The sequence below is a fragment of the Podarcis raffonei genome, chromosome 6, assembly GCF_027172205.1.
Source record: "Podarcis raffonei isolate rPodRaf1 chromosome 6, rPodRaf1.pri, whole genome shotgun sequence".
NCBI lineage: Eukaryota > Metazoa > Chordata > Lepidosauria > Squamata > Lacertidae > Podarcis > Podarcis raffonei.
In genome coordinates this window covers 96,881,243-96,906,265 of record NC_070607.1, presented here as the reverse complement: position 1 = coordinate 96,906,265, position 25,023 = coordinate 96,881,243, and the positions used below count along the sequence as shown (strand labels likewise).

Genomic DNA, 25,023 nt, shown 5'->3' with positions numbered 1-25,023 from the left:
TTCCTGGCATCCTGATACCTGAGTGCCATTCCAGAAATAACAAACCCAGATGAAGACAAACGGATGTGATTAACTTGGCTGGGAAACAGGGAAATGTAAATATATTTTTGGTTTCACTTGATGGGTGTTTGGTGGAGGGCAAGGAGAACCATGGGGCAGGGTCCAGGATGCTCAGATTACGGCCACCAGACCTCCCCTTTTATGATGTAACCGTGATGTATAAGTGGTGTAGTTTAGGGGTGTGTAACACGGGGATTAGCAGCTAATAAAAGTTGGGGTTCTCTTTTGTTCAGGGCTTCCACCTTGTTCCACCTTGTGGCAGGTGGGAGTCCTGTCGCGACAGTCTTCAACAAAGACCAAGCCTACTGGCTGCTGTTTTGCTCTGGTATTCCTGGCTGGTGTCCTTGTTTTTTGTCCAAGGGAGCCCTCGGATTTCTCTCTTAACCGTTGGGACTCCCTGCTCCCAGCAGCCAGTGCAGCAAATGGTCAGGCATGATGGGAGTTGTAGTCTAGAACATCTGGAGGGCACCAGGTCGGAGAAGGCTGCTCTTCACCATCCTTCCACTTTGGTTACCTGAATCCACTATGTGGCGGCCCTGTTGTGTGATATTGGAAAGAGCCACATAACTGGATATTGGGAGCAGGCGAGATACCCATGAACCCTTAAAAAATCTCCTGTTCCCAACACCTTGCAATCTTTTTTTCCTTCCCTTGAGCTGTCTGCTGCCCAGCCAGCCCTTCCAGCTCCTGCTGTCTCTCCTCTTCCTCCTCCTCCTCTTCTGATCCAGAGCAACTGAGCTACCTCCCTTCCCTTGGGAGTATCCTCTGACCCTCTCCCCCCCTTACGGCTTGAGGTTTTGGTCGATCAGGATATCGTAGCCGTAGAGCTCAAAGCAGTGCTTGTCGCTGATGATGACTTTCTGGACGCTCTGCAGGCTCTTGATGAAAATGTTGTCCATCTCGGCAAAGAGGTTCTCCACGGCTTCCGCCCCGTGCTTGGCGGTCAGGTAGAGGCGGAACTTCTGGATCATCCACTTGCAGCCCTGCCAACAAAGAGGTTGCACAACACAAATGAAATACAGTGGTACCTCGGGTTAAGTACTTAATTTGTTCCAGAGGTCCGTACTTAACCTGAAACTGTTCTTAACCTGAAGCACCACTTTAGCTAATGGGGCTTCCAGCTGCTGCCGCGCTGCCGGAGCACGATTTCTGTTCTCATCCTGAAGCAAAGTTCTTAACCTGAAGCACTATTTCTGGGTTAGCGGAGTCTGTAACCTGAAGCGTATGTAACCTGAAGCGTCTGTAACCCGAGGCACCACTGTACCGTGAAAATCCCTGAAACAAGAAGTAATCGACTAGAAATATTATCTTATGAAAATAAACTAAATAATAAGAATCAAAGAGTTTAAGGGGAAAAAATCTAAAACAGCTTATCTTGTATTCCTTTCTTTGAATTTGTGCCATTTAGGTTTTTTAAACCTTTTCGTAAAGGCAACACTAGAATTTTCACTTCGGAGTCCCCAACTCTTTACTACTGGGCTTTGCTTCCTCTAAATTGGCTTTGTTTAAAACTTGCCACTTGGGTTTCCAAACCTTTTTTGTAAATTCAATATTAGAAATTGTACCTTTGAGTCCTCAGTCCTTTATTGCTACGCTTTGCTTCACCTAGGTCGACCCAGGATTATAAATATTTCAGAGTTTTGGGGAGTTCTACCCCCTTCTTGTGAATTTTGGTCATTTAAGGTTTTTGATTTTTCTATTTCCTTCTGAGGAAACTGAACAGTTCAGTGAAACGAGGTTTGTAGCTGACATCCCATTAAGGCTTCATTCAATTTGAGGTTTTTCTAATTTTTTCCTTAAACTCTTTGATTTTTATTATTGAGTTTATTTCCATAAGATAATATTTCTAGTCGATTACTTCTCGTTTCAGGGATTTTCACGGTATTTCATTTGTTTTGTGCAATTTCTCGGTTCCGTGACTGTCTTTTTTCTACTGACTGCCAACAGAGAGGGACACGGAGAGGTGGGTTTGGATTGGGGAGACTCGGGTTTGAATCCCCACTCGTCCCTCGCCTCTCAGTTTACTTTACCTCTCAAGATTGCTAAGAGACCAAAAGAGATCAACTGTCGCTCTGAGCTCTGTGGAAAAAGGGTGAGCCATAAACGAGATCGATAGAATGGACACAGGCCAAAACAGCCAAGAGTGGCGGTGGCAGCTGCTTATAAAAACCCAACTGGACATCTAGGGTTGTTGGGTGTTTTTTTTTTTAACAGATGGGGCGCTCCATTTATATCACAAGAATGTTTCCATGAGCCTGGTAGCCCAGCAGCTGGTGGGACGGCAGCAATGTCAAGTACCTTACAGAGACAGCACAGTACTGAGGCACTCCCTGCACCTAAAGTATTGCGCTCGGAGTGTGGAACCTCAGGCCCAGAAGCAGAGTGTGGCTCCCCAGGCCTCTTCAACTAGCCCCGCGTAGGGCTGGGCAACCTCTGGTTTTCAACATCGCGATACAGTGGTAACTCTGGTTGTGAACGAACAATATGAGCAGAACATGTGCGTCTGCACGTGTCACGATTCGCTGCTTCTGCGCATGCGCGTGATGTTAAACCAAAGAGCCTAGGACTTGCCGATCAGAAGGTCGGTGGTTCGAATCCCCACGATGGGGTGAGCTCCCGTTGCTCAGTCCCTGCTCTTGCCAACCTATCAGTTTGAAAGCACGTCAAAGTGCAAGTAGATAAAGAGGTACCGCTCCGGCGGGAAGGTAAATGGCGTTTCCATGCGCTGCTCTGGTTCGCCAGAAGCGGCTTAGTCATGCTGGCCACATGACCCGGAAGCTGTACGCTGGCTCCCTCGGCCAATAAAGCAAGATGAGTGCTGCAAGCGACTGGACCTAATGGTCAGGGGTCCCTTTACCTTTACCTATGTGCAGGGCAAGTTGTAAAAACAGGGTGAAGTGGCACCCCCAAAATGCAGAGCCCAAAGGGGCTACAGTTAACATGTTTCCTCTATCTTGACTCTTAACCCATTGGTCCTCCTGCTACAGCCACTCCTTGGGTGAGGATTTGAAATGTGGCCTCGCCCAGCCCCCATCCAAACCACCCCGGCCCCTGAAACAGAAGGGTTTGGGTACCTGGGCCCTCATTGCTCACCTTTTCGGGGTCGTAGTCAGGGGCTGTCTTTTGCACAGCTACATTTGTCAGGTGAACATCTGGCAGGAGGCGGGAGGTAAGGATGATATGAAAGAGATGCTCCCGGAATCCAAAATATGAACCTGGCTCCCAAAACAGCTTCCCTTTGCCCCGGCTACTCAGTTCATCTAGCCTCCTGCCCATGGGGTTGCCATGGGGATTAAATGGGGAGGGGGAGCACCATGCATGCCACCTTTTCCTGGAGGAAAAGTTAGGACTCAGCTACAGCAGCCATGTTGCAACGCTATAACTTCGTTATAAACATGCGACACCAGGTGGCGATGTAGAGCACAAAACTTTGCCCATGTGATTTTACATACAGTTTTTTTCTTTCGTTATAACAATTTAATTTATGACTTATTTATAGCGGGTTTTTCTCGTGTGTAGATCCTGTCTTAGTGACTGAATGGGTTAAGATCACAGAGTTAAATTCCTAGACTCAGCTACGTAGGTCACGCCCACTCTTCTCCAGTGAGGGAGGAAGTGAAGCCTTCTCTTCCTGTTCCCTCACTCTCTCTGCATCATGTGACTGACCAAGGAAGACATGCCTAAGCAAGCGCCAAGCTTAGAGCACGTGTTTGACACTATTTTTCCACTTTCTACCCAAGATTATTCTGCCTGTGTTCTCTTTGCTGCTGCTTGGATAAATGCATGAATCTCACCTATGGAATGTTTTGTAAGTAAATCATTTTAAACTTACTTAACAGTGTGTGGTCTGTTCATTGCAAAAGCGGTAGAAAGAGAGGGGCACTGTTCACATGCAGACTAAAAACTTCTAACAACCTGCCCTCCTAACGCTATATTGCTGCTTGACTTTTGTATGTTTAAACTCTGCTAGTGAGGTCTCTTTCCTGCTGGAGTGTGAGTTTAGCCCTGCATTTTGAACCAGGCACCCAGCCAATTCACCCCACACATGTGGGTCACAGGGATTAATATTTTCCTCCCACATAAAAGGCATATTGTATAAATGCAATAAATAGAACATATGGAAACAGATATGAAGTAGCTTCCTAAGCAGTGATGCATTTAGCATCGCATGCGGTTTGGTCCTCAGTGGCCCCAAAATGGGCTGGAAGACTGTTTCAGGGCTTGCAGCTGCCTCAATCTGCCAGGGACTTCAGGCAAGGCTGCACACCTTTGCTGCCAGACCTGGTCAGTGTGAGTGGGCTCTGCAATCTTCCTGCACCAAGCACACGGGCATCTTGCTGCAAATGTCCCTCCCCCGCCCCACCCAACAGTTGACAAAAAGTTGTTCTGTCCTGAAGCAGCTCATGCAACATGCAGACAGGTCAGGATACAGTGGTCGTCGATGGTGTTCAGGGTGAAGCGGGTGTTGGAGAAGCGAGCAAAGCCATCCCGGTAAAGCCAGGCTTTGAGTGGGATATACTGGGAGGAAGAGAAAGCAGTGGTGAGCAGCAGCAGCAGCAACAATAATTCATAATTTGTACTCTGCCCATGCAGGGACGCGGGTGGCCCTGTGGGTTAAACCACAGAGCCTCTTGGGCTTGCCGATCAGAAGGTCGGCGGTTCGAATCCCCGCAACGGGGTGAGCTCCCGTTGCTCGGTCCCTGCTCCTGCCCACCTAGCAATTCGAAAGCACATCAAAGTGCAAGTAGATAAATAGATACCACTCCAGCAGGAAGGTAAATGGCATTTCCGTGCACTGCTCTGGTTCGCCAGAAGTGACTTAGTCATGCTGGCCACATGACCCGGAAGCTGTACGCCGGCTCCCTTGGCCAATAAAGCGACATGAGCGCCGCAATCCTAGAGTCGGTCACGACTGGACCTAATGGTCAGGGGTCCCTTTACCTTTATGCTGCCCACCTGGCTGGGTCTCCCCAGCCACTCTGGGCGGCTTCCAACAAAGACCAAAAACACATCAAAATGTCACACATTAAAAACTTCCCTGAACAGGGCTGCCTTCAGATGTTTTCTAAATATCGGGTAGTTGTTTGTCTCTTTGACATCTGGTGGGAGGGCGTTCCACAGGGCGGGTGCCACCACCAAGAAGGCCCTCTGCCTCGTTCCCTGTAACTTTGCTTCTTGAAGTGAGGGAACCGCCAGAAGGCCCTCGGCGCTGGACCTCAGCGTCCGGGCAGAATGATGGGGGTGGAGACGCTCCTTCAGGTAGAAGTCCCTCCTAGCTGGCTATCACATCAATTTAGGGGATGGGCTAGGCATTGCAGGGGCGACGGCCTGTTCACTCACCGACATGACTAGGACGTACACTCTCAAGTCAAACTTCCGCCCTGTGAACCCAAGAGAAATAGCTTTATGAATTACTGCCCCACCTGTGCTATTTATTCCTCATTCTCAGGAGAGAAGGATGGCATTACATTTGCGTTAGTTCCTTCCATGTGTCCTTTCATTTCGGCACTCATGGTGATTTGTGCTCCTGGCGGTATCAGGGCGGTTATACACAATCCCATTTTCAATACTGTTTGTGTCTGCAAAGGTTTTGGGGGCAAACAAAGCGCTTCACTTCCAATCAGTGCTTGCCCCGTAACTTCCTCCTGAAGTCTTGTAACTTTTATACCACAAATATTCCGGGGTGGGTGGGTTGTCCACTTTTGTTGTGCTGGGACGCTGGTGGCGCTGTGGGTTAAACCACAGAGCCTAGGACTTGCTGATCAGAAGGTCGGTCGTTTGAATCCCTGCAACGGGGTGAGCTCCCGTTCCTCGGTCCCTGCTCCTGCCAACCTAGCGGTTCGAAAACACGTCAAAGTGCAAGTAGATAAATAGGTACCACTCCGGCGGGAAGGTAAACGGCGTTTCCATGCGCTGCTCTGGTTTGCCAGAAGCGGCTTAGTCATGCTGGCCACATGACCCGGAAGCTGTACGCAGGCTCCCTTGGCCAATAAAGCGAGATGAGCGCCGCAACCCCAGAGTCGGCCATGACTGGACCTAATGGTCAGGGGTCCCTTTACCTTTACTATCACAATGCAGCAACACTGGGGAAGCATTGCAGAACAACTGAGTGGGTTGTGTGGGTGGTCTGGTACAAATCCACTAGTAGCACACTCTTATTGCATCAATGACATGTCACAGAATACACCCATACTCCCAGTCTGGAGGTACTCTTAGACTGTAAGCACCTTGGGGCAGCAAACTGTCTTTTTTGCTTATGTTAGGACTATTATGTACATGCAGGTTCCACTTACAGAACAGAATGATGATTTTCACTGATTCCTATGGGGAGATTTCTAATGCATCCCCAAGCACAGAATGTTGACCTCCAAAGGGCAAAAAGAGAGAGGAAAACCCAGAAAAAAATTGCTCTCGCCCCTCCCTTCCTCCCCTGTTCTTCAGTCAACCAGCAAAAGGCCAACGAGAAAGTAAAAATGCTCTCTGTTTGAATATCTGAATCTTCAGTGTGTATAGCGAGGTTTGGGTACTAACTCGTTGTGTTTGGATAAGTGAATTTTCTTATAGCAAACGTTTTTAAAGTGGGACCTGTGTGAATATTTATAGCATAGAATCATACATAGAATTTTAGGGTTGGAAGGGACCATGATGATGATGATAGGTGAAAGAATTGAAACATGGAAACCCAAAGCCCTCCTGGGTTAGCCTCATCAGCGAAGCGGCTGAAAGGTAAACAGAGGAACTGAAGGTTTTATCGCTCAAGGCTGTGTAATTGCTACCAATAGCTGTCACGGTTAAGCAACAAAAACCACAAAAACAGATAAAAAAAGTCAAAGTCAATCAGAAACAATAGAAGTGCCTTATCCGCTACAGAACAAATCACCGGATAGTTTACTGAGCGAGCCGCAAACATCATTCACCTCCGACAGAGCATACAGTATCAATTGCAGGCAGCTGGAACTAGTGGGAATGAGAGCTTCTCTCTGACTTCCCAAAGAGGGAAGTTATCTGTTGATCTACATGCAGAGGGCAAGAGTGGGAACTAACCATTCATGACACACGCACATGTACATTTAGACTAGTACAAATGGTCATTTTAAGTCTGATGTGGATGGCACTGTGGGTTAATCCACAGAGCTTAGGACTTGCTGATCAGAAGGTCAGAAGGTCGGCAGTTCGAATCGCCACGACAGGGTGAGCTCCCGTTGTTCGGTCCCTGCTCCTGCCAACCTAGCAGTTCGAAAGCATGTCAAAGTGCAAGTAGATAAATAGGTACCGCTCCGGCGGGAAGGTAAATGGTGTTTCCGTGCGCTGCTCTGGTTCGCCAGAAGCAGCTTAGTCATGCGGGCCCCATGACCCAGAAGCTGTATGCCGGCTCCCTCGGCCAGTAAAGCGAGATGAGCGCCGCAACCCCAGAGTCGGCCACAACTGGACCTAATGGTCAGGGGTCCCTTTACCTTTACCTTTAGGAAATACAATCTCCATTGGGCAGCCTATTCCAGCAAGGGGGCTGAGTGGGCATGTGCCCCACCTTATTAATGAGGCCGTGGCGGTCAGGGAAATTCACTCCAAATTTGGGACGGAGGCGCAGGATTGTGTGTCTGTGTGTGCACACATATTCTGGGCTGATAAGCAGGCAACTCACCACCGACTAAATACGGGTTCTCGATGTAGCGCTGCGCTACGTAATTCTCTACCGGAATTTCATCTTTCTGGTCATCCACGCGGACACCGTCCTGTGAAGGAGATCGGGTGACTTGCTTAGGTCAGGAAGAATGGAAGCACTGTTTAACGTTCTCCTGTGGGTTAAGCCACAGAGCCTAGGACTTGCGAATCAGAATGTCAGCGGTTCGAATCCCTGCGACGGGGTGAGCTCCCATTGCTCGGTCCCTGCTCCTGCCAATCTAGCAGTTCTAAAGAATGTCAAAGTGCAAGTAGATAAATAGGTACCACTCTGGCGGGAAGGTAAACGGCATTTCTGTGCGCTGCTCTGGTTCGCCAGAAGCGGCTTAGTCCTGCTGGCCACGACCCGGAAGCTGTATGCCTGCTCCCTCGGCCAATAAAGCGAGATGAGCACCGCAACCCCAGAGTTGGTCACGACTGGACCTAATGGTCAGCGGTCCCTTTACCTTTACCTTTACCTTTGCTCTTGTCTACCTATATGGTTAGGTTGGCATGTATACTGGGGGCCTGGGAAAGATGTTTCTCCTGAGGTCAGATTCAGTCTTAAATATGGGAAGTGTTTTTGCCTTCGCTCAGGGCTGCTTGCCTGCTATTGTACAAAGCAGAGAAGTGCAGAGGAAGGACCAGAATGGCGTTTAGACCAAATTGCCTCTCACACGTCGACCCAGACATCCAGGCCTCAGAGGGCTGTAAAGAGGAGCCAGAAGCTGAATCACCAAAGTCCATTTGTTTCTGTTTGCATTTTGTTTCCGTGACATTTCATTTTTGTATAAAGCGACTAACAGATGCAACAATAAGAAGAACAATGGCAGTAGCAGGCTGCCCACAGTATGCTTTGGATTACAACTCCAGCCAGCAAGGCCGATGGTCAGGGGTGATGGGGGTTGTTGGCCAAAACATCTGGGGAACATCACATTTGGTAAATCTGATACAGCAGGAGGTATATCCCACCTAACGTTGTTAGGTTTCTAGACCTGGAGGAAAATTCGTTTCAAAAGCCAAATATGGAAATAGCTTTGGCCTGAATAAGAGGGAGACCCCAAACACCTAAATCTGGGCTCCCTAATCCAACACACCAGGGCACCCCTAGATGCCTCCTTCAGCACCAGCAAGCCCCCTTAACCCTCCCTAATTTTGAATAAAATGTTATTTACTAGGCAGGCAGTTTGTGCTGCTATGCCAAGCCCTGACCTTCAGCTGCCGTCTCTGTTTCCCCAGACTACATCTGGGCATGCCTAGAGGCATTCTCAGGAAACAAAGATGGTTCTTCTTATCTTCCACCATATGAACCTGACCAATAAGAATGTCTAAGCTGGCTGCTCCAAGCTCAGACCGTGTGGCTTTAGTAAGCCATCTTTGTGTTTCTGTAAAAATGATTTAGAAACATTTACCACTTTTTGAAACTAAGTTGTACTGCCTGTCTTTTCTTGCTGATGTATGGAAAAGCACATGAACCTGACCTTTAAAGAGTTTGTAAGTAAGCCATTTTTAACTTACCAAACGCGTGGTCTCTTTCAATGCTGAAGGAAGAGGGAAACTTGGAAGCAGCTTACAAGGGAATGTTTTAAAGGTCTAACAGCCTATGTTTCCACGCTTCACTTTGCTGCATGGCTTGTGATTTTAAATCTCTGCTGTAGCTCTCTCACCAAAGAATATTTGCCCCAAATATTCAGGGAGTTCCCCTTTTATATTTTAACCAAATTACAGAAACCAACAAAAAGGACCAACAAAAAGGACTAAAGTGTGCAGCTGCACATCATGGCAATTAGAAGATTCTGCTTGTCTGGTTGGTTTTAAACTGAAGTAAGATTCTGGGTGTGCTGTCCAGAGTGAATAGTATTATCGTCAGCCCACTCATCATACCAGAGCTCTTGCATTTTTCTGGTGTGAGCCAAGTTACATCTGAAAATCTCCCAGGGCTCAAAGAAACCAGAAGCCTCCAGGGTCACCCTGATCTCCATACACAAGCCACCCTAAACAGTAGAGGGCAGGAAGAAATATATGGGGCCCCAACCCCTAAGCAGCTGATGCAAAGGTGCTGCTCACCGGGCAAAACTGTATGGTAGGCTGTTCCCAACTAATCCCTTCCTGAGAGGTGAGAAGAAGGAGGCATCTCACCTTCCTCCAATCAATTACATCCTTCAGCTTCCGGAAGAGAAAAATGCCTCTCCCTTGAGACCGGGCAACCTGCAAAAGAGAGGGAAAACGTTACTAGCCCTTCGCCCGCCCGGCGTTTTCCTCTCTCTCGGCCTGCAAAAAAAGGAAGCTGTGACGTGACTGTATTGCACTCTGTCCTTCGCAGAGAAATAAAACTCTATCTGTTGATTGATGGCCATCCTGACTCGGCCCCAGACACACTGATCAGATGTTTGGAAGCTGTGGCTGGATGGTTACGTGGGAGCCGGTTGAAGTTAAATCCTTCGAAGACAGAGGTCCTTTGGTTGGGTCAGGACGATATGGGATTAGGGAGGCAACTCCCATCTCTTGCGGGGGCCCAATTAGTGCCAGCACCATCCGTTAAGAGTTTGGGTGTAATCTTTGACACTTCCCTTTCCATGGAGGCGCAGATTGCAGCCATAGCAAAGGCGGCATTTTTCCATCTCCGCCAAGCTAAGCAGTTGGCTCCTTACCTCTCTCGCCCTGACCTAGCCACTGTGATCCATGCGACGGTCACCTCCAGACTGGATTATTGTAACTCGCTCTACGTGGGGCTGCCCTTGAGACTGACCCAGAAACTCCAGTGGGTGCAGAATGCCACGGCGAGACTCCTTACAGGGTCCTTGCTGTGGGATCACATTCACCCGGTGCTATACCAGCTGCACTGGCTCCCAGTGGAGTACAGTATCAGGTTTAAAGTGCTGGTTTTAACCTTTAAAGCCCCTTGTGGCCTAGGACCCACGTACCTACGGGACTGCCTCTCCTGGTATGTCCCATGGAGGACCTTACGGTCTTCAAACAAAAACATCTTGGAGGTCCCAGGCCACAGGGAGGTTAGGCTGGCCTCAACCAGAGCCAGGGCTTTTTTGGCTGTGGCCCCGATCTGGTGGAACGCTCTGTCACAAGAGAACAGGGCCCTGCGGGACCTGACATCTTTCCGCAGGGCCTGCAAGACAGAGCTGTTCCACCAGGCCTTTGGCCAAGGCACATCCTGACCCCCTCCTTTGGCAATCTTCACAGAACTCTAGGCCAATGGTTGCCATCAATTTGATTTGAACTGATTTTATAATGAATTTGATTTTAGAATGCTGTATTATTTTAAAATTTTAAAAGATGATGCTGTTAAGGTGCTACACTCAATATGCCAGCAAATTTGGAAAACTCAGCAGTGGCCAGAAGATTGGAGAAGATCAGTCTACATCCCAATTCCAAAGAAGGGCAGTGCCAAAGAATGCTCCAACTACCGCACAATTGCTCTCATTTCACACGCTAGCAAGGTTATGCTTAAAATTCTACAAGGAAGGCTCAAACAGTATGTGGATCGAGAACTCCCAGAAGTGCAAGCTGGATTTAGAAGAGGCAGAGGAACCAGAGACCAAATTGCAAACATGCGCTGGATTATGGAGAAAGCTAGAGAGTTCCAGAAAGACATCTACTTCTGCTTCATTGACTATGCAAAAGCCTTTGACTGTGTCGACCACAGCAAACTATGGCAAGTTCTTAAAGAAATGGGAGTGCCTGATCACCTCATCTGTCTCCTGAGAAATCTCTATGTGGGACAAGAAGCTACAGTTAGAACTGGATATGGAACAACTGATTGGTTCAAAATTGGGAAAGGAGTACGACAAGGCTGTATTTTATCTCCCTGCTTATTTAATTTATATGCAGAATACATCATGCGAAAGGCTGGGCTGGATGAATCCCAAGCTGGAATTAAGATTGCCGGAAGAAATATCAACAACCTCAGATATGCAGATGACACAACCTTGATGGCAGAAAGTGAGGAGGAATTAAAGAACCTTTTAATGAAAGTGAAAGAGGAGAGCGCAAAATATGGTCTGAGGCTCAACATCAAAAAAACGAAGATCATGGCCACTGGTCCTATCACCTCCTGGCAAATAGAAGGGGAAGAAATGGAGGCAGTGAGAGATTTTACTTTCTTGGGCTCCATGATCACTGCAGATGGTGACAGCAGCCACGAAATTAAAAGACGCCTGCTTCTTGGGAGAAGGGCAATGACAGGCCTAGACAGCATATTGAGAAGTAGAGATGTCACCTTGCCAACAAAGGTCCGTATAGTTAAAGCCATGGTTTTCCCAGTAGTGATGTATGGAAGTGAGAGCTGGACCATAAAGAAGGCTGATCGCCGAAGAATTGATGCTTTTGAATTATGGTGCTGGAGAAGACTCTTGAGAGTCCCATGGACTGCAAGAAGATCAAACGCATCCATTCTTAAGGAAATCAGCCCTGAGTGCTCACTGGAAGGACAGATCGTGAAGCTGAGGCTCCAGTACTTTGGCCACCTCATGAGAAGAGAAGACTCCCTGGAGAAGACACTGATGCTGGGAAAGATGGAGGGCACAAGGAGAAGGGGGCGACAGAGGACGAGATGGTTGGACAGTGTTCTCGAAGCTACAAACATGAGTCTGTCCAAACTGCGGGAGGCAGTGAAAGACAGAGGTGCCTGGCGTGCTCTGGTCCATGGGGTCACGAAGAGTCGGACACGACTAAACGACTAAACAACAACAACATTATTTTACTGTTGTTAGCCGCTCTAAGCCTGGCTTCAGCTGGGGAGGGCAGGATATAAATAATTTTTTATTATTATTAGACTACAAGTTTCTTAATAAATTGTACTCCAAAGCAATCCACACGACGTACCAAGAGGAAATGGATTCTGAAAACCTGCACAAGTTAAGCAAATATCGGCAGCTGATTGTTTTGCATCTTTTTATCCTACAATTATTTGGCTAACTTGGCTGTTCAGAGTTCAGAATGCAAAGCCACTTGCTGGGTGACCCCTGGCCAGTCATCATCCCTCAGTGTTTACAGGTTTCTTGTTAAGGAAAAAAATGGCATAACCTCATGCACTTTGCCTTGAGCTCCTTGGAGAAAAGATGGAATGCGGATGTGATAAATATTACTACGGTCCATTGCTAACACTGCCCATGAAAAACTGCAAACATTGCCTGTGGAAGAAAATGACGCATTCAACGCTATAAAGTTATTTTCTGCAAAATAAGCGTGTGGATATACATGACCGAATTGAACCATTTGAGCAGGAGGGTTTTTGTTTGTTTGTGTTTTAGTGCAGAACCTGAATCCATTTCTTGCTGTGGGGAGGGAATCGCACTTCATCTTAGGGGCCCCTGTGTCCCTTATCACGTAACAGGCACCTTCTGGGACCCAACAATTAAGATATTTGTGAAAAGCCTTAAGGTGTTCGGGAGGAAGGCTACAAAGAGGCACCCGGTTTGTCTTAAAACCAGCCACCCACAAATTTTCCAGCTGCAGCTCAGCGGAACGGTTTGCCGCCTCCTCCCCGCTGTGTTTCTAAAGCTGACGATGCTATTTTATTTAGCAATATAAAAGGGAATGCTTGATGGTGTGCCATGATATAAAGGTTTTACGGGCACAAATTTGGGATGGTGGCATTACTCATGAGTGGTGGTGCCACGGGTGAGTTATGCCGGCCATCCCAGAGGAGAGCTGGTAAAATCTTTATGGTTCTGCATGTTGCTATGCAGCCTGTCTATCCAGCGGCGCAGGGAAAAAGTTTCCCTTGCTCTTGCAACTATGGGGGGGGGAGTTTTAAATGGGACTGCTTCCACCCCCACAGATGTTTTGGTTGTAAATCAAGGGCTGCTAAAGTTATGCTTGCAGTCCATGCTGATGAGAAAACCACCTTGGAGGTAGGAATTGATTCTGTACATTGAAGTTCCCCTCTATGTGGGGCTGCCCTTGAGACTGACCCAGAAACTCCAGCGGGTGCAAAATGCTGCGGCAAGACTCCTTACAGGATCCTTGCCACAGGATCACATTCACCCGGTGCTATACCAGTTGCACTGGCTCCCGGTGGAGTACAGGATCAGGTTTAAGGTGCTGGTTTTGACATTTAAAGCCCTATACGGCCTAGGGCCCTCGTACCTACGGGACCCCCTCTCCTGGTATGTCCCACGGAGGACCTTACAGTCTTCAAACAAAAACATCTTGGAGATCCCGGGCCACAGGGCGGTTAGGCTGGCCTCGACCAGAGCCAGGGTTTTTTCGGCCGTGGCCCCGATCTGGTGGAACGCTCTGTCCCAAGAGACTAGGGCCCTGCAGGACTTGACATCTTTCCGCAGGGCCTGCAAGACGGAGCTGTTCCACCAGGCCTTTGGCCAAGGCACAGCCTGACCCCCCTCCTTTGGTAATCCTCATAGAACTCTAGCCCAATGGTTGCCATTAATTTGATTTTGAATTGATTTTAGAATGTGTTACTTTTATTGTTAGCCGCTCTGAGCCCGGCTTCGGCTGGGGAGCGCAAAATATAAATATTTATTTATTTATTTATTTATTATTATTATTATTATTATTATTATTATTATTATTATTATTAACATCATCATGGCTGTGAGCCACCCATTGATTTGTCTACTCCTATTTTAAAGCCATCTAAGCTAGTGGCCATCACCACCCATTTTCTGTTCTCATCCTGAAGCAAAGTTCTTAACCCAAGGTACTATTTCTGGGTTAGCGGAGTCTGTAACCTGAAGCGTCTGCAACCTGAAGCATCTGTAACCCGAGGTACCACTGTACATGCAGCTCTCAGGCTCCTTGCATGTCAGTGGCCAATCCTGTAAGTGTGCGGCCTGATCCTTACCACCTGAGCCCCTGGCTGTGTACAGAATCATCTAAAGCCACACACAGCTCTCCTGAATTTCTGGGGCCCTGCCCTCCTCGAAACCAGCTCTGAAATCCCGGAATCCCAGCTCCCCCAGGTGATAAAGCAAGCTTTCCGAGCCTCGCAGGAAGTGAGATATTGGGCTGTTAAAACGTCCCTGTCTCGGTCTCGTATATTACCTTCCCAGTTTTAAGGCCCGTGTATTCCCCCCGCCCCCCCAAGCAGAACATTTTGTAAGGCAAAGAAAGAAATATTTTTATTGCCGGCTCTTTTCATGAGATTCTCCCCACCTTCCACCCCTCGTTTAAGCGGCAGCTGCTTAAATCAGCACAGAGCTGAGCATGGCATGGAGCCTTCCGTGCCGAGATGGTCAGACTTCGGGGGCCTGGGAGAGGATTGAGAGGTGCTAGCCAGCAAAGGGAGGTGGCTCTCTGGGCTGGGCTGACACTGCAGAGCACTGTGCTATCTACTGCAGTATTCATTACTGTTTAGGGAAGCTTTCAATGTTTGATGTATTGTTTAGTCGTTTAGTCGTGTCCGACTCTTCATGACCCCCTGGACCAGAGCACGCCAGGCACTCCTGTCTTCCACTGCCTCCCGCAGTTTGGTCAAACTCATGCTTGTAGCTTCGAGAACACTGTCCCGCCATCTCGTTCTCTGTTGTCCCCTTCTCCTTGTGCCCTCCATCTTTCCCAACATCAGGGTCTTTTCCAGGGAGTCTTCTCTTCTCATGAGGTGGCCAAAGTCTTGGAGCCTCAGCTTCAGGATCTGTCCTTCCAGTGAGCACTCAGGGCTGATTTCCTTCAGAATCGAGAGGTTTGATCTTCTTGCAGTCCATGGGACTCTCAAGAGTCTCCTCCAGCACCATAATTAAAAAGCATCAATTCTTCGGCGATCAGCCTTTTTAATGGTCCAGTTCTCACTTCCATACATCACTACAGTGGTACCTCACGTTAAGTACTTAATTTGTTCCGGAGGTCTATTCTTAACCTGAAACTGTTCTTAACCTGAAGCACCACTTTAGCTAATGGGGCCTCCTGCTGCAGCCACGCCGCCGGAGCACGATTTCTATTCTCATCCTGAAGCAAAGTTCTTAACCCGAGGTACTATTTCTGGGTTAGCGGAGTCTGGAACCTGAAGTGTCTGGAACCTGAAGCAAATGTAACCTGAGGTACCACTGTACAGGGAACACCATAGCTTTAACTATTATGGCCTTATTACGGTATTTTAATATTTTGTTGGAAGCCGCCCAGAGTGGCTGGGGAAGCCCAGCCAGATGGGTGGGATATAAATAAATTATTATTATTATTATTATTATTATTATTATTATTAGAGCCTGCAAAGCATTTGTATCTGCCCCCCCCCCATCCTAGTGATCCCATGGGCCGGTTGGATGCCGAGGAATGGTTGGAGGAACTAGATGGGGAAACCCCAGGGGAAGAAAGTGTTAGAATTCCTGCTCTGTGATTGTAGTCATGGGATTTTTGTCTTTCACATGACAATGTATGTTTTGATTCCACAGAGTGGGAAATGATGGAGACAGGATGTTTGTGTTCCTGTATTCCGTGAAGTGGGACTTTTGTCCTTTGTTCTTTTCCTCTTTGCTGTCTGATGCTAGAGAGAGAGGGAGCCACATTGCAGTGCTCCGTGTGTGTTTATATGTAAATAAAGTAGATTAGCCAAAATGCCGAGTTGCTGAGGTCTGTCACGCAAGGTGCGAACACTCTGCGTATCCCTAAGTGTGCCGGTGTCGGTTGGCATCGGTCGCTGTGATGTTCGGGAGGAAGAAAGCTTTTGAAGCTCCCGAACGAAGGACCAGGAGGGAGGGAACATGCCAGTCGGGCACGTGTCTCTGCCAGGGTCCTACTCGAGTGTAGGCTGAACTTCTGACAGAAAGCCCAGAGTCTGGGGAGTCTTGGTGGATGATGGAGAAGGAGAAGACTGGGAGGAGGAGGAGGAGGTGTCAGAAGCTGAAGAGGCAACAGGGCTTAGTGAGCGGGGAGAGTCTGTGGCAGACAGAAGTTCAGACTCAGAGACAGAAGCTGAAGCGGGAGGGAGGCCAAGAGACAGAGATGGGTCAGGCTGGTGAAGACGCACAGGTGGGTGTCTCCCACTCTTGCTGTGACAAGCCCCCCACCAGTCTCCCAGACAGGGCCGTCTTACCCATAGGCGCTAGGGGTGCGGGGCACCCAGGCACCGGGCTCTCAGGGGCGCCAGGCCAAGAGTCCAGGGCCCGAGAGTTGAGTCCGGGGAAGAGCCTGCCAGTCAGTTGGAGCGCCACGACGGGCTCTTCTGCTGCGGGCGGCTCTGCGCCGCGAGTTCGGGGGTGAACGAGCCAGCAAGACGCTTAGGTGGCCAGCCGTCTCCACCCTCCTGTGCGCCTGGGACTGGGCAATCTGGGGGGGGGGGTGCCGGGCAGATCTTTGCACCCCGGCGCCAAATGTGCTTAAGACAGCCCTGCACCCAGAACCAGAAGAGGCATGAAGAGGGCGAAGGAGAAGTTAGCTTCATGCAGGCACAGTGTGCTGGTCCTGGGGGGTTACCGTGCGGCGTGGTCCGAGTCCAGTCCGACGTCAAGGGTGTGGTATGGAGGCTGTCCGTCAAGGCTGAAGCGGGGTCCAAGGCAAGCAGTCGGGTGTGGTCAGGAACTCTGGCAGAAGAGCAGGACAGGGTGCCGGCAGGAACAGGTTACCAACAATGTTGCTCCCGCAACCTGGGACTGGGCTGGCTGGCTTTTATCTGCCTCGAGGCATAGGGCGGTCCCGGTCCACAGGTGACTCGCCTCTCCTGGCCTGGAGGCGAGCACTCCTCCTGCGGGAACTTAGTTCCCTCCTCCTCTCTGCCCTGAGCCTCTGCAGCTCAGGAGAGACTGGAGGGTCACCGGACCCAGAGGCAACTTCCTCTTCCCCTGACGGGGCTGAGAGTGGAGCACCTGCAGGCAATGGGTCCTCCATCACCTCAGGGGCCAGAGCAGACTCAGCTGACGCCTGCACCTGAGGACTCAGCACAGGTGAGGACCCTTCAGGTTCAAGCCCCAGACCTGGCTCAGCTGGTCCTGGAGGCGGGGAATCCTGTGCAGCTGGGATTCTTCAGGTTCAGCCTCTGAATCCAATTCCCAGGCCATCACACACAGTCTCAGATTGCTTGGGGGAAACCCTGGAGAGGTGGGGACTTGGGGAGGTGGGGGCCTTCAGTGAGCAACTGCTTCATGGGGGCAAGACCTATTAGAGTGAGTTGCTGTGCTCATTAGGCACTCCTGTGTTGATTGCGTTTTTGCTAATTAAGAGTTAACTCCAACTTGCAGGGTGTGATTTACTGCTGGCTCGCTCCTGACACCGGATAAGCAGGCCACTGCGTTAGCAACCAGGTTGGCTAGCGAAGTGAGCAGGTTGGCTGCTCCTTGTTCCAGTCCTACTTTTCCAGACCCTCTTCCTGCTCCAGACCCTTTGCCTAATTCTTTCCTACATCCCAGAGCTGCCAACACTACAAAGTCCTCTTTTGCGTCTCCATCTGTTCTGCTCTTCTGCATCCCATTCTCTAACGATGAAGCGATAGTGAGATATTCCGGCTTGATACATCGCAGGCATAAAACTCCGGGTTTCAGCTCGCAGAATTTGAGCGCAGAACTCCCAGGTCCTTCTCATTAGGCACCACTCAAACCCAACCCCGCTGAGGAAGCACCAACTTCACCTGCTATTCCAAGGCCTTTCTAGAATACACAGCGTGAACGCGGTATTTAAGCGAATATTGACTTTTAACTTAATTTCCCTCTCCCCCTTCGAAAGGGAGAGGGTAGTAAAAAAACGGATCTATTAACCTGAGGAGAACTGAACTCCTGCCTCCACCTCCAGAGCCTTCTTCAACCCGCGTCGTCTTTCCACTTGTCGGCGCAACGTTGGTAATTGCAACCTTTTTAATACAGTCTCGTTGAGCATATCCCGCGTTTCCCTCCCCAATGTTAATTGAGGATGTGGGCCCAAATCAGCTTAATGCAAGGTTTCTTGCTGGCAATTAACACAAATTATCATTTGTAGACTTAGATAATCGCTGGCTGTTATCCTCCTGGCAGTAATTCACGCGCTCGTTTGCATAATTGCCTCCCATTCCCCCACACGCAGGCCTGCCCCTCATTTGCAGGCGGGAGGCGAAAAGCGGCTGGTGCCAGCTTTTATCGGCCCGGCAAACGACCTGCCCCACTGCGAGCCTCGCAGATGGGTGTGGAGGTAATTATGCACGGCGGTGCCGTATTCATGATGCTAAAACGTCTCTCATCATCTGGCAGCAACGGCATGCCTTGCCTCGGCTCAGCTTCTTTGCTAGCCTCCCAAAGAGGCAGATTTCCCCCCTTGGGGAAGGGAGTGAGCAGAATCAATTATTACATCCAGGAAAAGCTTGTTTCTCTTAAGGTCTCCGAAAGGGGCAATCGCAGCTCTGGGGGGTGGAAGGCGACAGAGACCCATTGAAGAAAATTCGGAGTGTTTCATTTATTATATATATCTATGTACCAACACACACACACACACAGAGAGAGAAATTCAAGTCAGCTCTCATTTAAAAGCCACCTGGTTTCTACTTTCCGAAACAATATTCAAACCAAAACGCAGCCATCCCTTGGAATTGAAATTTTGCAGTGCCAGATAATGCATGCAGACATTCAAAATGTGGGCAAAGTGCCAGCACAAATGCAGATACAGTAGTACCTCGGGTTACATACGCTTCAGGTTACATACGCTTCTGGTTACAGACTTCGCTAACCCAGAAATAGTACCTCGGGTTAAGAACTTTGCTTCAGGATGAGAACAGAAATCATGCTCCGGAGGTGCGGCAGCAGCAGGAGGCCCTGTTAGCTAAAGTGATGCTTCAGGTTAAGAACAGTTTCAGGTTAAGAACGGACCTCCGGAACGAATTAAGTACTTAACCCGAGGTACCACTGTACTAGTGAAAATAGCATAGAAAAACGCATTGCCTTCTGCTTTCTAAAACTGAACGTTGGGTAAAATTGTTGCATGCAAAACTGTGTATGTTAGGAGAAATTAGGTTTGCATGGGTGGGCCTTACTTGGTTTCAACATTCCTGAGCTAAGAGCAGCAGCGGAGGGAGTCTCTCAGGTACCTGGGGCGGCGCGCTCCTAGGGGCTGGGCAAACCGCCCATAGGGAGGTTCAGGATGGGGCCACTGAGGTCCAGCTCTGAGGGCCTTCTGGCGGTTCCCTCATTGCGAGAAGCAAAGATACAGGGAACCAGGCAGAGGGCCTTCTTGGTAGTGGCGCCCGCCCTGTGGAACATCCTCTCATCAGATGTCAAAGAGAACAACAACTACAGTGGCACCTCGGGTTACATATGCTTCAGGTTACAGACTTCAGTAACCCAGATATAGTACCTTGGGTTAAGAACTTTGCTTCAGGATGAGAATAGAAATTGTGCGGCGGCAGCATGGCGGCAGTGGGAGGCCCCATTAGCTAAAGTGGTGCTTCAGGTTAAGAACAGTTTCAGGTTAAGAACGGACCTCTGGAACGAATTAAGTACGTAACCAGAGATACCACTGTATCAGACTTTTAGAAGACATCTGAAGGCAGCCCTGTTTAGGGAAGCTTTTAATGTTTAATAGATTATTGTATTTTAATATTTTGTTGGAAGCCACCCAGAGTGGCTGGGGAAGCCCAGCCAGATGGGCGGGGTATAAATAATAAATAATTATTATTATATTGTTATAAGCACCACACGCCCCTCCCTACCTGAGATCCTCTCCCTAAATCGGAGGCTCCCCCAGGCGAAGCGTGCTTTCTACGCCTAAACTGTAACCTTCCTCGCCACGGCCGCCTTTTCTTACCTGCCTGCCAGGAGCTGGGGAGCAGCAGCACGGTGGACCCCGCCATAATCTCCTCCAGAGAAGGTGTGTGCTTAATTTGTGCCAGGGCAATGGTGGCGCCACCTGGGTGTCTAGCAGCCCGCCTTCTAGGGCCCGGAGGGGGGAGAGTGTGGTCTCCAAAGGCTGATCGATCGCCAAATGACTCATATTTGTGGAATACAGTTTATCTACATTGCAATATTGCAATATTGCAAACAGTTTTGCCTAACAATTTAACTTGGAAGGTACTGGTTCAATAAAACTCAAAAGGAAGGTTTGGACAATTAATGATTGGGAGTTGCTGCGCCATTAAACTTCAGATAACAGACTTGGACAACATTCCAGATTGGAATGGAGTCAGAGGAAGCTGCGCTGCTAAAAAGGCAGTTGGAAAAATATATAGCGTATTTTTCGCTCTATAAGATGCAATTTTTCCCTCCTAAAAAGTAAGGAGAAATGTGTGTGCGCAGCAATCCCTCTTGCTGTTCTGGCTTCAGGGATAGCCGCGCAAAACCTCTTCAACAACATTTGATTCAGAATATTTTTTTTCTTGTTTTCCTCCTCTAAAAACTAGGTGTGTCTTATGGTCGGGTGCATCTTATAGAGCAAAAATACGGTACTAATAAAGCTGTATTCGATGGATGAAAGTATATGATGTTTGACATGATTGAGAATAGTGGACTTAGGGACGGAGAAATATAAAGCGTCAAAATGTGGAAAATATGGAAACAACGAGGAGAGGGAGGACTGAGATGTGGAGATTTGCTTCAGAGATCCAGACCGTGGGGAGCCCCGAAAAATAAAGAATTATAATTTGGACTATAATTTGGTCTTTTTTATTTTAGTTTTTTATTTTAATTGGAGTACAGTCATACCTCGGGTTGAATGTGCTTCAAGTTGAGCGCTTTCGAGTTGCGCTCCATGGCAACCTGGAAGTAATGAAACACGTTACTTCCAGGTTTTGCTGCTCGCGCATGCGCAGACGCTCAAAACGACATCATGCGCGGAAGCAGTAAAACGCGACCTGCGCACGCACAGACATGCAGCTGCGTCTTATGTTCTATTCAGCATGTGAACGGGGCTCCGGAACGGATCCCATTTGCATCCCAAGGTACCACTGTATTATGATTGGATATATTAATTGGATGTTTTTAATTGGAAAATCAATAAAAATGATTAAAAATAAATAAATGGTAGAGCCACCTCGTCCCACTTCCCCTCGGCCATAAGCCATCTTACCGGCTTCATAATCCAGGTGATTCCAGGGTTCTTGCGGAACTCTTCCACAAACAAGTGGTACTCCGAGGGCATCTCAAAGGTCTTGGGGAAGAAGTCGCATTTCATGGCTTCCAGCTTCCCAGAGTCCCTCTCCAGCTGCTTCCGAAACCGCTTCAGGTTCTTCACGATGTAGTTCTTCCGAGTCAGCTGCAGGGGCACGAAGGATGAGGAAAAAACAGTCTCATATACTATACAGTCATGAAGGTGAAGGTGAAAAGGGACCCCTGACCATTAGGTCCAGTCGTGGCCGACTCTGGGGTTGCGGCGCTCATCTCGCTTTATTGGCCAAGGGAGCCTGCGTACAGCTTCCGGGTCATGTGGCCAGCATGACTAAGCCACTTCTGGCAAACCAGAGCAGCGCATGGAAACGCCGTTTACCTTCCCGCCGGAGTGGTACCTATTTATCTACTTGCACTTTGACGTGTTTTCGAACCGCTAGGTTGGCAGGAGCAGGGACCAAGCAACGGAAGCTCACCCCGTTGCGGGGATTCAAACGACCGACCTTCTGATCAGCAAGTCCTAGGCTCTGTGGTTTAACCCACAGCGCCACCAGCGTCCCAGCACAACAAAAGTGGACAACCCACCCACCCCGGAATATTTGTGGTATAAAAGTTACAAGACTTCAGGAGGAAGTTACGGGGCAAGCACTGATTGGAAGTGAAGCACTTTGTTTGCCCCCAAAACCTTTGCAGACACAAACAGTATTGAAAATGGGATTGTGTATAACCGCCCTGATACCGCCAGGAGCACAAATCACCATGAGTGCCGAAATGAAAAGACACATGGAAGGAACTAACGCAAATGTAATGCCATCCTTCTCTCCTGAAGCTCACCCCGTCGCGGGGATTCGAACCGCCGACCTTCTGATCGGCAAGTCCTAGGCTCTGTGGTTTAACCCACAGCGCCGCCCACGTCCCTTACTATACAGTCATACCTCAGGTTAAATATGCTTCGGGATGAATATTTTCAGGTTGCGCTCCGCGACAACCCGGAAGTAACAGAGCACATTACTTCTGGGTTTCGCCGCTCGCGCATGCGCAGACGCTCAAAGTGACGTCAAGCGCATGCACGGAAGCAGCGAATTGCGGCACACGCAGACGCAGGTTGTGTTCGCTTCAGGATGCGAATGGGGCTCCGGAACAGATCCCATTCGCATCCAGAGGTACCACTGTTCTATAGTATATGACAAGCTTAAAAAATAAATATGTTTAAGTATAACTTTATGAAAAATACAGAAGGTTTTCTACTAGGGATAACGGACACAGGTATAGCAAGAAAAGATCAGAAAATATTCCTCTATATTTTCTGGGCAAGGATCGGCAAGGATCCTGATTGCTAAAAACTGGGAAAAAGAAATTGTGCCAACGAAAAAGGAAAGGCAAGGCAAACTATTAGAGTGCCGTATTTTTCGTCCCATAGGACGCTCCGTCCCATAGGACGCACCTGGTTTTTTGGGAGGGAAATAAAGGAAATTCCCCCCTTTATTTCCCCCCCAAAACCAGGTCGGGGGAACCAAACCAGGTCAGGGAACAGCGGGATGGCGGCGCTGCGCCTCCCCGCTGTCCCCCGAGCTTGTGGGGCTGGCCGATGTCTGCTTTATCTAGCTGTTCATCTTGCTCAGGGGTTCCCAAACTTTATTTGGTCCCTGCCCACTTGGTTCCATAAACTCACCCCCAGTTCCCACTACCCTGCCCTATAATAATAATAATAATAATAATAATAATAATAATAATAATAATTTATTTATACTCCGCCCATCTGGCTGGGTTTCCCCAGCCTCTCTGGGCGGCTTCCAACTGTATATTAAAAACAATACAGCATTAAAAACTTCCCTAAACAGGGCCACCTTCGGTTGTCTTTTAAAGGTAAAAAACTATTTTACTTTGCATCATTCAGAAAAGCCTCATTCAGAACAGCCATTTGCACAACCCGCTGAGGAAGACAGCAACACAGCACAGTTCAAAACAGTAACAATTAGCTGCGCATTTATTCAAAACCCAATTAAAACCACTTTGTTTGATTAATTCAACAAAACTGATGATTCACTGATCACAGACACTGCATGATAAATGTTTTTATGCCTTCTTCCTAATGAAAACAGAAGGGCGAGAGAAATTTGTAGCCTGTTTATATAGAACGACTTACCAAACATGCACAGACCTTCACCTATCACAGATGTACTGTAAGTAATTTATAAGAAAAGAAATAGCTATTACTAATAATTGGCTATCCTTCGGCTTGTGACAACTCAGAATAGTAAATGGGGAAAAAAGGGTCCAAACGAAATAGCTTTGAAATCAATGAGAGCTGAAAATGTGAAGCAATAATAATAATAATAATAATAAATGTTATTTATACCCTGCCCTCCCCGGCCAGAGCTGGGCTCAGGGCGGCTAACACCAGTAAAATCACAGTAAAAACATAATGGGGGGACGACCCAATTTAAAATACAGGTTAAAATGCAGTTTAAAATGCAGCCTCATTTTAAAAGTAGCCGATAAATCAAGACCATAAGGGGAGGGAAACACAAGGGTCAGACTGAGTCCAAACCAAAGGCCAGGCGGAACAGTTCTGTCTTGCAGGCCCTGCGGAAAGATGTCAGGTCCCGCAGGGCCCTAGTCTCTTGTGACAGAGCGTTCCACCACGTTGGGGCCAGTACTGAAAAGGCCCTGGCCCTAGTTGAGACCAATCTAACCACCTTGCGACCTGGGACCTCCAAAATGTTGTTATTTGTGGACCTTAAGGTCCTCCGCGGGGCATACCAGGAGAGGCGGTCCTGTAGGTGCCCCCACTGCTCCCCTATCTCTACAACCGTGAAGGCCAAACTCATGGCAGAGGGCCTTCTCGGGGGTGGCACCCACCCTGTGGAACACCCTCCCATCAGATGTCAAGGAAATAAACAACTATCTGACTTTTAGAAAACATCTAAAGGCAGCCCTGTACAGGGAAGATTTTAATGTTTGATGGTTTATTGTGCTTTTAATTCTGTTGAGAGCCATTATTATTATTATTATTATTATTATTATTATTATTATTATTTTTAAGGAAAACACTCTGATTCTTAGAACGATGGATGGGTTTTGAGAAAGAGGTTGTGAGAAGAGCCCCAAACCTGGTGATTCCATGGGGACCACGTTATCCAAGTTGCTTTCAATTCAGACCAGGGCTGGGTGATATATCAATACATCAACCCAAACCGGTTTGAAGTTTGTATTGTGATATCAGTTTCATAGCTTTTTACCTGGCGATATATTGTGGATTGTGGTCCATGTGTGCTATGCAAAAAAATCACAATGTGGGGGAAACCGTGAAGCCAGCATTTGCATAAAGGTAAAGGGA

The 25,023-nt window shown here is 48.4% G+C and overlaps 1 protein-coding gene across 3 annotated transcripts in view; it reads right to left on the bottom strand.

Moving 5' to 3' along the window:
* The window catches only part of TTLL9 (tubulin tyrosine ligase like 9), a 49,052-nt gene that overhangs the window by 7,622 nt on the left and 16,407 nt on the right, over nucleotides 1–25,023 (bottom strand). Inside the window, exons 5-11 of one of the 3 annotated variants that reach the window (XM_053394682.1) lie at nucleotides 21,646–21,831; nucleotides 9,787–9,927; nucleotides 7,703–7,793; nucleotides 5,401–5,441; nucleotides 4,491–4,578; nucleotides 3,154–3,212; nucleotides 847–1,043 (exon numbers count right to left, since the gene is read on the bottom strand). In XM_053394682.1, the coding sequence (XP_053250657.1) occupies nucleotides 847–1,043; nucleotides 3,154–3,212; nucleotides 4,491–4,578; nucleotides 5,401–5,441; nucleotides 7,703–7,793; nucleotides 9,787–9,927; nucleotides 21,646–21,831 (803 nt within the window). The remainder of the gene's footprint in view (nucleotides 1–846; nucleotides 1,044–3,153; nucleotides 3,213–4,490; nucleotides 4,579–5,400; nucleotides 5,442–7,702; nucleotides 7,794–9,786; nucleotides 9,928–21,645; nucleotides 21,832–25,023) is intronic. The other 2 variants (XM_053394683.1, XM_053394684.1) reach the window with 2 other exon arrangements.